This window comes from Giraffa tippelskirchi, chromosome 8 (assembly GCF_054371585.1).
Source record: "Giraffa tippelskirchi isolate mGirTip1 chromosome 8, T2T-mGirTip1v1.2.pri, whole genome shotgun sequence".
NCBI classification, from domain to species: Eukaryota; Metazoa; Chordata; class Mammalia; order Artiodactyla; family Giraffidae; genus Giraffa; species Giraffa tippelskirchi.
In genome coordinates, this window is record NC_137282.1 from 144,037,174 (window position 1) to 144,049,720 (window position 12,547).

At 37.7% G+C, this 12,547-nt stretch overlaps 1 protein-coding gene and 1 non-coding gene across 10 annotated transcripts in view; one reads left to right on the top strand and one right to left on the bottom strand.

The window, feature by feature from the left end:
• Window positions 1-12,547, top strand: part of SCAND3 (SCAN domain containing 3) — a 48,960-nt gene that overhangs the window by 3,033 nt on the left and 33,380 nt on the right. For 6 of the 9 annotated variants that reach the window (XR_014062889.1, XR_014062890.1, XM_081522995.1 and 3 more), the window contains exons 2-3: window positions 7,855-8,002; window positions 10,339-11,834. Coding sequence is in view for 6 of the 9 variants with exons in the window: in XM_081522995.1 (XP_081379121.1) it covers window positions 7,855-8,002; window positions 10,339-11,834 (1,644 nt within the window). In the remaining 3 variants the exon portion in view is untranslated. Of the gene's footprint in view, window positions 1-5,235; window positions 5,798-7,854; window positions 8,003-10,338; window positions 11,835-12,547 lie in introns of those variants that run through there. The other 3 variants (XR_014062891.1, XM_081522998.1, XM_081522993.1) reach the window with 1 other exon arrangement.
• On the bottom strand, window positions 2,223-2,295 carry TRNAK-UUU (transfer RNA lysine (anticodon UUU)). The gene has a single exon. It is a non-coding gene; the product is annotated as a tRNA-Lys (tRNA).

Below are 12,547 nucleotides of genomic sequence, written 5' to 3' on the forward strand. Positions count from 1 at the left end.
TCGTCCAACAGTTGATGAACTTTTTTCAACTATTAAAAGTTCTCTTTTTACCTCCTAATACAACTACTTTTCTTCAGCCCTCTAATCAGGGTGTGATCACAGTCATTAAAGCTTATTATTTAAGGATAACATTCAAGGTGTTTATTGCGTCTACACCAGGTGATGATGCACACACAGTTTTTGAATTCTGGAATTGATAAAGCATTAAACTTGCAATTGCTATTACTATAGGCTTGAGATGATGTCACAAAAGCCTACTTGCATTGGGGTGTGGTATGATTCTCCCTGATTGGGACTTCCCTGGTGGTCCATTGGTTGAGAAACCACCTTCCAATGAAGGGGGTATTGGTTTGATCCTTGGTCAGGGAACTAGGATCTCACATGCACAGGGCAGCAAAGTCTGTGGACCTCAACTAGAGAACTCGCTTTCAGCAAACTGCAGAGCCCACGTGCCCTGGAGCTGGCACGCCGCAACTAGAGAGAAGCCAGCATGCTGCAACAGAGAGCATGAGTGCCACAATTAAGGCTTGACACAGCCAAAAAAAAAAAAAGAAAAAAATATTTTTCTCCCTGATTTAATTTATGATTCTAAAGGCTTCGAACCTTCAGAAGAGCTCTGCTAAATCAAAGCAAGTTATATTGCTCTTGCAGAGGAGGTTGGATTTGAAAAAGCTGAGTGGAGATATTGAGGAACTGCTGCAGTCTTATGCAGAAGCTCTCTGTATACAAGAGCTCCAACAGTTAGCTGCTGAGGCTCAAATGGAAGTCTGTAAGATGATGATACAGTTCAACAATCTACCCCACAAGAGCTTTTTACTTCTCAGTTATCTTCTGCTCTAAGTATCATAGAGAAGTAGTTGCAGTAGATAGACAATAACTTGACTACAATGTAGAATGCAGCAGGATTTCACTTCATGGCATAAAGTCCTATTTGGAATCATGAAATAGCTTCCTTATGAAAGAAGGAAAATATTTAAGCAGGAAAAACTAAATATCTTTTTATAAGCCAGCATCAAAAAATAAAAACAAGATGATGAGCCAGAACTGTCATTATATGTTTTGTAGTTTCACTACATTTCTTGGAAAGTATGCAAATGCTTGTCCATCTGAACTTCTGATGATGATATCCCTTGACCCTTGCCTCACCATTTCCTTACACCTCTAACAAGATACCGTCACTTTTCTAAGGTAAAAATCCTTAGAATACTTAATATTTAAAAAATACTTAATATTTTTTTATCTAATATGTTTTTTTGTCTCTATTTATAATTTTACTGGAATTTCTGTAGTTTTATTAATGTCTCCTGACAAAGCTGTGTAGAATTTAAATAATCTACCCTACAACTTTATTTTCTCCATAAATCCTGTTAGTTTTTGTGTACTTTTACAGAAAGCATGTTGTTTTATGAGTTAATATGTTATTGCATAGATGCCTATACAGGCAGTCTCTTTCTTCTAGCCATCATACCTTTTCTGTTTCAAATAAACAGTATTTTTTTTTCCCTTAACATGTACCTGTTACTTTAAATTTCCCCTCTTTTAGCTTTGTTGAAAAAATGCAGCCATTGGTAGGACTTTGTCTTTGGTCAATACTGGGTAATGTTTAGGGTTATGCTCTGATTATATTGGATTGTTTTTCACATGACTCTGGGTTAAATGTCAAATTTGCATAATTGCATAAATGTTTTTCTATTTTTGTTTTGTTTTGTTTCTGTGTGATTTCTGAAGGAAGGGAAAATGCCATTGTTGCAAATGCTTTTAACTGCCAACCCAGTATCTATTGTACACCCCTTCTTTCTTCCATAAGAAATACTTCATGTTAGCTACACTAAGTTGCTCCACTCGTATCCAACTCTTTGTGATCCTAGGGACTGTAGCCCACCAGGCTCTTCTGTCCTTGGGATTCTCCAGGCAAGAATACTGAAGTGGATTGCCATTCTCTTCTCCAGGGCATCTTCTGTACCCAGGGATCAAACCTGCAGGAGATTCTTTACCATTGAGCCACTGAGGAGCCTAAAAGTCTATGCCCAAAAGGAAAGGCTACCCACTCCAGCATTCTAACCTGGAGAATTCAGGACTCTATATAGTCCATGGGGTTGCAAAGAGTTGGACACGATTGAGGGACTTTCACTTTCAAGTGTGAACAGGATTTGAACCCTGGACCCCGCAGATTAAAAGTCTGTTACTCTACTGACTGAGCTATCTGAAAAACTCTAGAGCAACGCCTGAACAGGGACTTGAGCCCTAGACCCTCAGATTAAAAGTCTGATGCTCTACCAACTGAGCTATCCAGGCCCTCTTAGGAAGAACAGAGGCTCAGATATAGTCTTCGTGCTCAGTTGCGTCTAACTCTTTGTAACCCCATGGACTGTAGCCAGCCAGGCTCCTCTGTCCATGGGATTCTCCAGGCTCCAGGCAAGAAGACTGGAGTGGGTTGCCATTTCCTATTCCAGGGGATCTTCCCCGTGTCTCCTGCCTGCATTGGTTTCTTCACCACTGAGCCACTGGGGAAGCTATCTACCTAACTGTTGGCTATGTACCTAATTAAATGCTTTTCAGCTTTCCTTATACTAGAGTTGGCCATTCAGTATGGTTCTGGCCAAAAAGAAATAAGCATATTTTCTAGGAGTGTCTGGGGAAGCTTATATTTTCCTTATAAAATGGCACAGATGTGTTTAGTTCTGCCTTCTCCCACTTCCTGTCTTGAACACGAATGTGATATCTGGAGCTATAGTAGCTATCTTGTGACCATGACATGATGACAAATGTTAGGATGAACACCAATATGTTATGAATGAAGACAGCTCTGGTCCCTGACAACTGTTAGGTATGTGAATCAGTGCCAGCAACTGCCCTCCTCTGGATTTCTTAGCATATGACAAAAATAAACCCCAATTTGTTTAAGCCACTGTAAGTTAGGTGTTATAATTAACTGAGAAACGCATGCATTTCTAATGAATACAGCCATATTTACTCCACTATTTTATGATCAAAATTTCTTATTAGAAATTTAAAAAATAAATCTAGAAATTATATAGTGAAAGACAAATGACTGTCATAACCAGTTTGAGGTAATTTCACCTTTGTAATTTGTTTTTGCCATCCAAAGGCACCCTTTACACTTCTGTGGTAAAGGCTGAATGGAATTCCTCCCATTCCTTCCCAGATCAGGCCCACCTGCCTTGGACTAGTCTCTCAAATGGAAATGCAGAGGAATCAAGAGGCTAGATGTGTGTGGGTACATGGTTATGGAGGAGGAGGAGTCAGTGATAAATGCATCACAATAAGCCATATCTATATTTTGTTTCATGTCTTAGTTGTTCTGGTTGTGCTTGTACCAACTTTACAGAATTGATAAGACTGTTTAATTATAAATAGGTTTCCCTGTCTCCCAGATGACTTATGTCTTTCCCTCCAGGACCTTCTTTACCTCAGTTATGGAAACATTTAGGCAAACTGAGATGCATGCTATTATACTATATAAAGAAATCTACATAAGATCTTTTATTCTTAAGACCAGAGAAGGGAAAAACTTACCAAAGGGAAATGACTCAACCATTTATGAATTTTTGTTTTAAAAGAAAATTGGTTTCTTCTATACTTTGCTCTGTCTAAGAAGAGGAAGTAAGTTTATAACATGGTGTCCAGCTTGGGGAAAAGGAACATGACACATAAGTTCCTTAAATCCCACCATAATGTTATAATGCATCTTGGCTTTCATTCAGATATCATTGACTGTTTCCTTTTGGAATTTTCTCGTTTATGTGCAGTTTGGGCTTAATATCCATGGACCCAAATTTTCAAGCCATCCCATAGAATACTGACGTCCTCTGACACCTTTTACTAGACTTTATTTGAGCATCTTGTTCTGCTTGGTGAATATGAATTATTAGAGTTCATAGTTCTGACAGTATTTTGCCCTCTGGACTCTGAATCCAGGGATCCAAGTTCAAATTTTGGTGGCTCCTGAGGCAAGTCTGTTTTGGGCTTCCCAGATGGCAGTGATAAAGAGCCCATCTGCCAATTCAGGAGACTCAAGAGATGTAGATTCAATCCCTGGGTTGGGAAGATCCCTTGGAGGAAGAAATGGCAACCCACTCCAGTATTCTTGCCTGGAGAATCCCACAGATAGAGGAGCCTCACGGGCTGTAGTCCATGGGGTTGCAAAGAGTCAGACATGACTAAAGTGACTTAGCACGCATGCACACAGTGATCAGTAAAATGCAAATTAAAACAAACTTGGTAACCACTGCTGATGTGACCAAATTTGAGTAAGGATGTTGAGCTAGTAGAATGCCTGTGTACTACTGATAGGAATAAGTTGTTATGACCATTTTGGAAATATCTACAGAGTGTAACCATACTCCATGATCCAGCAAACCTACTACAAGGTATATATCTTACAGAAACACATTCAAAGACATGCAAAATAATATTCATAGCAGCATTATTATAATTGCCAAGAACTCTAAACAACACAGATGTCCATTAAAAGTTGTAATGGATGAATATATCATGGTGTATTTGTAAAATTGAATACTATACAATAATGAAAATGAATGAACAAGTGCTACATTCAACAATGTGGATGAATTTCACAAATATAATGTTGAGCAAAAGAACCCAGACAAAAATAAGCGTGTATTATATGATTCTGTTTCTGTAAAGTCCAAAAAGCAAAATGAATCTTTGATGATAGATGTCAGAGTAGTAGATAAATTGAGTGAAGAGGGTGGGACACAAGTAGCTTTCTGAGATGCTGGTAAAGTTCTATTTTTTTAAATGAGTAGTTCACTTTGTGATGTCATTGAGCTCTACATTTATGAGTTATGCACCTTTTTCTAAGTTTATAACACTTACAATAAAAATTGTATTAAGAAAAATATTTATTTCTCATTTGATGTCTCCTGCATGATAGGCTAGAATGCTTGATTTTATGCACATTTTTAGATTCAAATGTCATGTGAATGAGAAATTATTTTTGTAAAACCAAAGCCCAGTGAGGGAAATTTTAAAAATTAACCAAGTTAAGAATATTTGGCAAGGAAAACTATTGAAATGTTCTATTTGAGTGCAATATGGCTTCTACAGGGCTATTTGCAAGAGAGTGGTTTTGTCAGGGATGTGAAGTGGCCAGGCTACTTCCACTGTAAGTGGCACACTTAAAGAATTGGAACTAGATGCCATACTCAAAGCCTCCAGTTTTAGAGTTATTTGTGTTCTTTTCACTTTAAGGTATATTGCTGCTGCTGCTAAGTTGCTTCAGTCGTGTCCAACTCTGTGCAACCCCATAGATGGTAGCCCACCAGGCTCCCCCATCCCTGGGATTCTCCAGGCAAGAACACTGGAGTGGGTTGCCATTTCCTTCTCCAATGCATGAAAGTGAAAAATGAAAGTGAAGTTGCTCAGTCGTGTCTGACCCTTAGCGACCCCATGGACTGCAGCCTACCAGGCTCCTCCATCCATGGGATTTTCCAGGCCAGAGTACTGGAGTGGGTTGCCATTTCCTTCTCCGTTGCTACTGCTGCTGCTAAGTCGCTTCAGTCGTGTCCGACTCTGTGAGACCCCATAGACGGCAGCCACCAGGCTCCGCGGTCCATGGGATTCTCCAGGCAAGAACACTGGAGTGGGTTGCCATTTCCTTCTCCAATGCATGAAAGTGAAAAGTGAAAGTGAAGTTGCTCAGTCGTGTCCAACTCTTAGCGACCCCTTGGACTGCAGCCTACCAGGCTCCTCCATCCATGGGATTTTCCAAGCAAGAGTACTGGAGTGGGATGCCATTGCCTTCTCCGTTAAGGTATATTAAATAACTATAAATCAGAATTCTGGTTCTTAGGAGGTAACAGCTCCTCCCCTCCTTTTAACTTTCATTCTTGCTCAGTTTTAGAATTAACCATGGGGATGTGATTAGTCCCAGAGGCTGCTATTCTCTTAAGACATCCTTGGGAAGTTATTGGCTGTTGAATACTTATTTTCATTAATGGACCTATTTTCATTAGAATAGAATAGAATAGAATCTACCTAACACATCTCTCTCCCAGTTTACCTGTTGCTTACACGACTAACAAAGATCCATGTGTAGAAGTGAGTAAAAGATCTACAAGTCAATGAAAACTCTCCTAAACTAAAATAGTACAACACACTATAACACAAATTTTATTACTTTTTTTTTTCTTTTGTTGAATGGCACTGAAGCTTTAGACTTCATCTGGTAAATTATAGGCAAAGACATTATTTAAAGAAAAAGCTATAGTAAGCTGATAACACAAATAACAACGTTAAAATGATTGAAAGGCCAGACAGAAACAATATAGATTACTGATAACAAACTGTGCCAAACAGTTGGCTGTTAACCACCTTCCTGGATTATTACAAGATTTTCTTGTTGTCCTCTGACTATCATTTCTAGACTTAGCACAATCAGATATTAGACTGTAACACAGTCCAGATAGACATACCTATTGAATGGTATGATAACTGATTTACAGAATTATATTTTACAAAGGTTTAATAAATCAACTTATATAAAGGCTGAAGGAGGGATAACATTAGAGCTTTAAATAGGTTCTTACTTCTGGTTTCCCAAGAATATGGTAAGCAAATACCAGTGTAACAAGCAGTACCATATAGATAACTTGGAGGTAAACATGTTTATATGTGTGTGTTTGTGTGTGTGTGTGTGTGTGTGTGTGTGTATTTAGTATCTTGGTTCCTAATTCTTCAACCAGGAATCACACCCAGGCCACTGCAGTGAAAGTGCTGAGTCCTAACCACTGGACCACCAAGGGATTCCCAAACATGCTTTTATATTAAAGACAGTGTTTATTTAAAGTCAGTGGCAATAACTTTCACTCTCCTCTTTCACCCTCATCAAGAGGCTTTTTTGTTCCTCTTTGCTGTCTGCCATTAGAGTAGTATCATCTGGATATCTGAAGTTGTTGATATTTCTCCCAGAAATCTTGATTCCAGCTTGTGATTCATCCAGTCCAGTATTTCTATGACGTACTCTGCATATAAGTTAAATAAGCAAGGTGACAGTATACAGCCTTGACTTACTTCTTTCCCACTTTTGAACAAGTCTGTTGTTCCATGTCTGGTTCTAACTGTTGCTTCTTGACCTGCATCCCTATACACCGTTCTTCCAGATCTGCTCCTGCATGTGCAGATCCAACCAACCAAGGATTGTGTAGTACTGTAGCATTTGCTATTGGAAAAAAAATTCCTTTGTAGATAGACCCCCTAAGGGTCAAACCAATATTTTCCAAGGATCAACTGTATATTTGGAGACAATAGGGTGAATTTAATTATACACGAGTACTAGATGATTGGCGTAAGGCGAAGATAATATTTTCTTTTCACCCAACACAGTTACCCACTTTGATTGGCTTTTTCCCCTCCATCCATACATAACACAGTGGGCTAATGTTTTCCACATTTGGTCTAAAACAACTGTCTGATTTCTTCCTGGGTTCATTAGTCATTATTAGATAATTTCACCCCAAATATTTACTTTAAATTGCTCCTACTGAAACTCATTTACAATTTTCTTCCAGTTATCACAGTTTAGGGAATATTCCTTTAGTGTGTTTCCATTGTTAGTCCCCAAAACAAAAAGCATAGGTTTGCATATCTACTCCTGCCCAATTTCTGTTGTGTGGCTCTGGCCTTATTTGTTCCAGCATTTTTTATTTCTCTTCTTACTCTATCTAGCACTCCTCTTAAGAATTCAGTGAAGACTTTTTCTTCTTACATCCTTTCCATTTCAGTAGAAAAATGTTTTAAGGTTTAGCTATGGTTTATGCAGTGATATTATTAACATTATATTAATTTCCAAATGTACCTATTTATTCCCAGGTCCCACAGGGCACATACAAGCAAGAAGCTCCTATGGAAGAAAAGACTCTTCTGGATACTGCAAAGGAGTCCTTAGGTACCCATCTCCAGTCTATAGAAGACAGAATGGAATGTGAATCTCCAGAGTCACACCTACTTCAAGATAATGGTGAGGACAATTTAGTCTTTGGAAAGAGGATGAGATTTGGGAGAGGGAAGGGCCCATTCATTGAAAGGTTATCAAACTTTATTCCATTGCAGCTTCTACTGAATATAGCTGAAGGGAAAGGTCAACCAGTGTAGTGTAATGCTATTAATGAACTTGACTTAAGCAATCAGACAATAATGTAAAAAATAATTGAACACAGTATTTTTCATGGATAACTTGCAATGGAATTAAGTACCTATGGATAGATAAATTAGAGATGCCTCTGTATATAAATGGGGATCACTTGTCAGTATAGCCATGGGTCCCATTTCTATAGCCTCTGCTATAGCCAATTCTTGTTACATATGGCTATTTAAGATTGGAAATATTACTTAGAAATCCTACCAAATAAAATGGAATTTCTGAAGTCCATGTCCACTAGAGATCTAAGAACTATTAACAGTGTAATGTGTGGTAGAGGCAGCAGTGCAGGCTGGCTTGGTTCTGGAGCACCTGTCTTTTCCAAAAGGCCTAAGTATAATTGATTTCCCTTTTTCTTTTCTTATATCCCTAGCAACTCCATATTTTCTGTTTATCATAGACCTACTAATATTGATTGTACTAATTTCTGAAGCTCATATTCTCTTGGTTCTCATTTACATTGCCTTATATTTCTTTCTTCCCCCTGGTTTATCCTTGTTTACCTTCCTTTATGTTCATGGCTCCATAACATGATGCAAAATGTATCAGTGTGGAAAGAAATACTATCTATATAATGGTCTTTTCAGTCACATTTTGAAATAGCACTTTTCAGGAGTGTTGTCATCTTCATTATAAAGCTAATTAACAAATTTTTATCCAACACTTTTTTTTTTTTGGCTACACCCCAAGGCTTGACTTGCAGAATCTTAGTTGCCTGACCAGAGATTGAACCCAGGCCACATCAGTGAAAGCACCAAGTCTGAATCACCGGACCACCAGGGAACTCCCTATCCAACACTTTTCTTTGTAGTAAAATGTTAAATAGTGGAAGAAATACTAGAAGGAAAAGTGATCCCTGCTTCTTTAGAAACTTGTAGTCTTGTCAGTTGTACATATGAAACAGTGAAAGAAAAAAGTGCTACAGTGCTAGTTTATGTTATTGATAAATTATATTTTCAAGAAAGGAGAACTCACTGTAAGCTTAAATGATCAAGGAGGTCTTGTTGGAACAATTGAGAGTTTAAATGAGGCCAAAACACGCAGTTTTGAAGCTTTGGAAATTATGAACATTTGAGAATTATTTTAATTTACCAGTTCAATATTTGGTATGCAAATTATCAAACAATGATGACTTGAGAAAAAGTATTTTTTCCAAACATCTATAAGACTTTTGAGGTTATATGCTGATTCCAAATTATTCTTTTTTATTTTTTCAAAATAGCTTCCTTAAGACTAGCCAAATTTGATTTATTTAAATGTTTCTATTATTATGAATAGTCTAAACATTTATTTTAATATGTTATATTAAGCCAGAGATTTTTCACTACTTCACGTTTATCTGCTGCTCTTTCTTTATCAAAATCAGTAGTAAGCATATTTATATTGGGTTTATAGCTTTACAAGCACCAAAAGGGAGCTGATGTAAATATATGATCTTTAAACTTAAGCCCCAGATATCGCTATACCAGCTAACATGACTGAATAAAACAAAATGTGGTATAGCCTGAGACTTAAAAAAAAGACAAAAACACCTATTAGGACTTCCTTGATGGTCCAGTAGTTAAGCATCCATTCCCTGGTGGTCCAGTCCCCTTGCAGTGGAGGTCAGGGAACTAAGATCCCCTGTGCCATGGAGGAACTGCTGAACCTGTGGGCTCCAGAGCCTTGTGACACAGCTGGAGAGTTGGGGTGCTGAAACAAAAGATCCCCCCTGCATGCTGTAACTAAGACCTACCTGGATGCAGCCAAAAATAAGTAAATTAATTAATTAAAAAACTACCATGCTATAAAAAAACCTATTACTGTATTTCTGATACTTCTTTAGCCAAAAAATAGTTTTTGTGTAATTAATAAATAAATGAGAAAATAATAACATCAACTTGTTTTCTGTTTTATATAAAACAGTGCTTTACTTTAAGGTTAACCCTGGATACTGCTCTGGAAAGTCATAACCTGGCTTTCTACTCTTTATCAGAACTTTTTGTTCCTGGCTACCTCTCTTTATTCCTCCAAAGGTAGACTTCTTAATCAAAATTGTGTTGCCCCTCTTGTGTGTTCATATATACTTCTAATCCAAGCTCTAGTGGTTATTTGGGCAACATGGTATTTAGATTATATTCCCAAATATTCTAATTGGTTTTTCATTTATATTTTAGGATCATATTTGTGGCTTTCCATGATGTCTCAAAGCATGGGTGATGATAACTTTAGTAGTTTAGATACTAATGAAGCAGAAATCGAACCAGAAAACATGAGAGAAAAGTTCTTCAGAAGCTTAGCAGTGTTACTGGAAAACAAGAGTAATAACACCAAGATATTTTCTAAAGCAAAGTACTGTCAATTAATCAGGGAAGTGAAAGAAGCTAAGGCTAAGGAAAAAAAAGAATCAACTGACTACCGGCGCTTGGCTAGATTTGATGTGATCATTGTAGAAGGTCATGAGAAGCTAATTGAGGCTATAAATGGGGAAACAGATAAAATACGGTATTATTTACACAGTGAGGACTTATTTGACATATTGCATGATACACATCTCAGCATTGGACATGGTGGACGTACTCGCATGGAAAAAGAGTTACAAGCAAAATACAAGAACATCACAAAAGAAGTTATAATGCTATACTTGACACTCTGCAAACCATGCCAACAGAAAAATTCAAAACTCAAGAAAGTTCTAACATCAAAGCCAATTAAAGAAGTTAACTCAAGATGCCAAGTCGATCTTATAGACATGCAGTTGAATCCTGATGGAGAGTATAAATTTATTATGCATTATCAAGATTTTCGTGCAAACTTGAGTTTTTTGCGGTCATTAAAATCTAAAAGGCCTAAAGAGGTTGCACATGCTCTTTTAGATATTTTTACAATTATTGGAGCTCCCAGTGTTCTACAGTCTGACAGTGGAAGGGAATTTTCAAGACAGATTGTCAGTGAACTTAGTAATATTTGGCCAGAACTGAAAATTGTTCATGGGAATCCTCAGCCTTGCCAAAACCTAAGTTCTATAAATCAAGTTAATGAGGATATCCAAAATCAGATTATCTCCTGGATGCAAACTAACAATTCATCACACTGGGCTGAATTTTTGTGGTTTATTCAAATGACCCAAAATCAACCCCATCACACAGGCATGCAACAGACTCTATGTGAGGGTGCATTTAGCTCTGAAGCTAAACTGGGCCTCTCTCATTCTCAGTCAACTGAAGAACTTGTTGCCAGCCTGAACAACGAAAATGAATTGGAACAGGCTGATAAAGAATCAGAAAGTACTCTAACAGCCCAGTATGAAGAAAACATTGAGATTGGAACAGATAGTAGTGATATTGAAGAGATTCTTTCTATTACTCCTAAGGTAGCCCAAAAAACTGTTCCTGAAAGCAGACTGAATTTTTTATCATGTATGGGTTGTGGAAAAGAATGCATAGGTGCTAACAGTTGTGAATCATGTTGTAGAAACATCCATCCAATCTGTGGAGTGCCCTCTCAACATGAGACTGAGGGTTTTTGTAACAAAATAACTTGTAGTCTTTGCTACCAGACCACTGCAATGAAAAGGAAACATGATGAGGTTCCAAGAAGTTTGACAGTTCAACCTTTCAAAATGTTAAAGCCATCGGAGACACCGTTTTCATCAGACAAAGTAGGAGATTGGGTAAGAATTTGAGTGTAGATCAAAGAATTTGCTGTAGATCAAAGCAAGGCAAGAGCCTCTTTCTACTTTACTGTGATCATGATGAGTGAGAAAGTTTTGACATGGCACACTAAAGCACAATGATGGCCATCTTGGATATATTTTCTCCAGAAAAAGGTCAATTACTTTTAACATCCTCCCTCCACTCATTTTTCAAGTTGGAAGTTATAATCTTGGATGCTGCTTTGTTTATTGCTCTGGAGTGAGCAGCAGTAGTATCTCTTCTTTCTGATGTCAAGCATTTCTTGGGGGGATGAGAAAGCTCAGATCCAGGGGACAAATAGTATGCCTGGTGGTATGTTTCTACAGAAGGATAAATTTGGGAACAGATGAACTTACTGTTACATTGTTTTAGTTGTATGTAAGTTTGGGTGGAGAGGTAAGCTAAGAAGGGGCATCTCAGGTCAAGTGAAGAAATATTTAGGAAGGGCAGGGAATGATAAACTTGGGTTGGGAGACATGAGTTTGTGTTGGGAAAGTTTGGTTTTATGATTAAAATGAAGAGTGTGAAATAAGGCCAAAGAGATTTTTTTTAATCAGTAGGTTTTATAAAGTAGAGCTAATATGTGTTCAGGTTAGTGTTTTGAAATATGAAGGTTACACATGAATTGGGCCAGTGGTATTCAGAGTTTGTTCTTCAGATCAGTACTAGTCTGCAAACTGTCATACTAGTT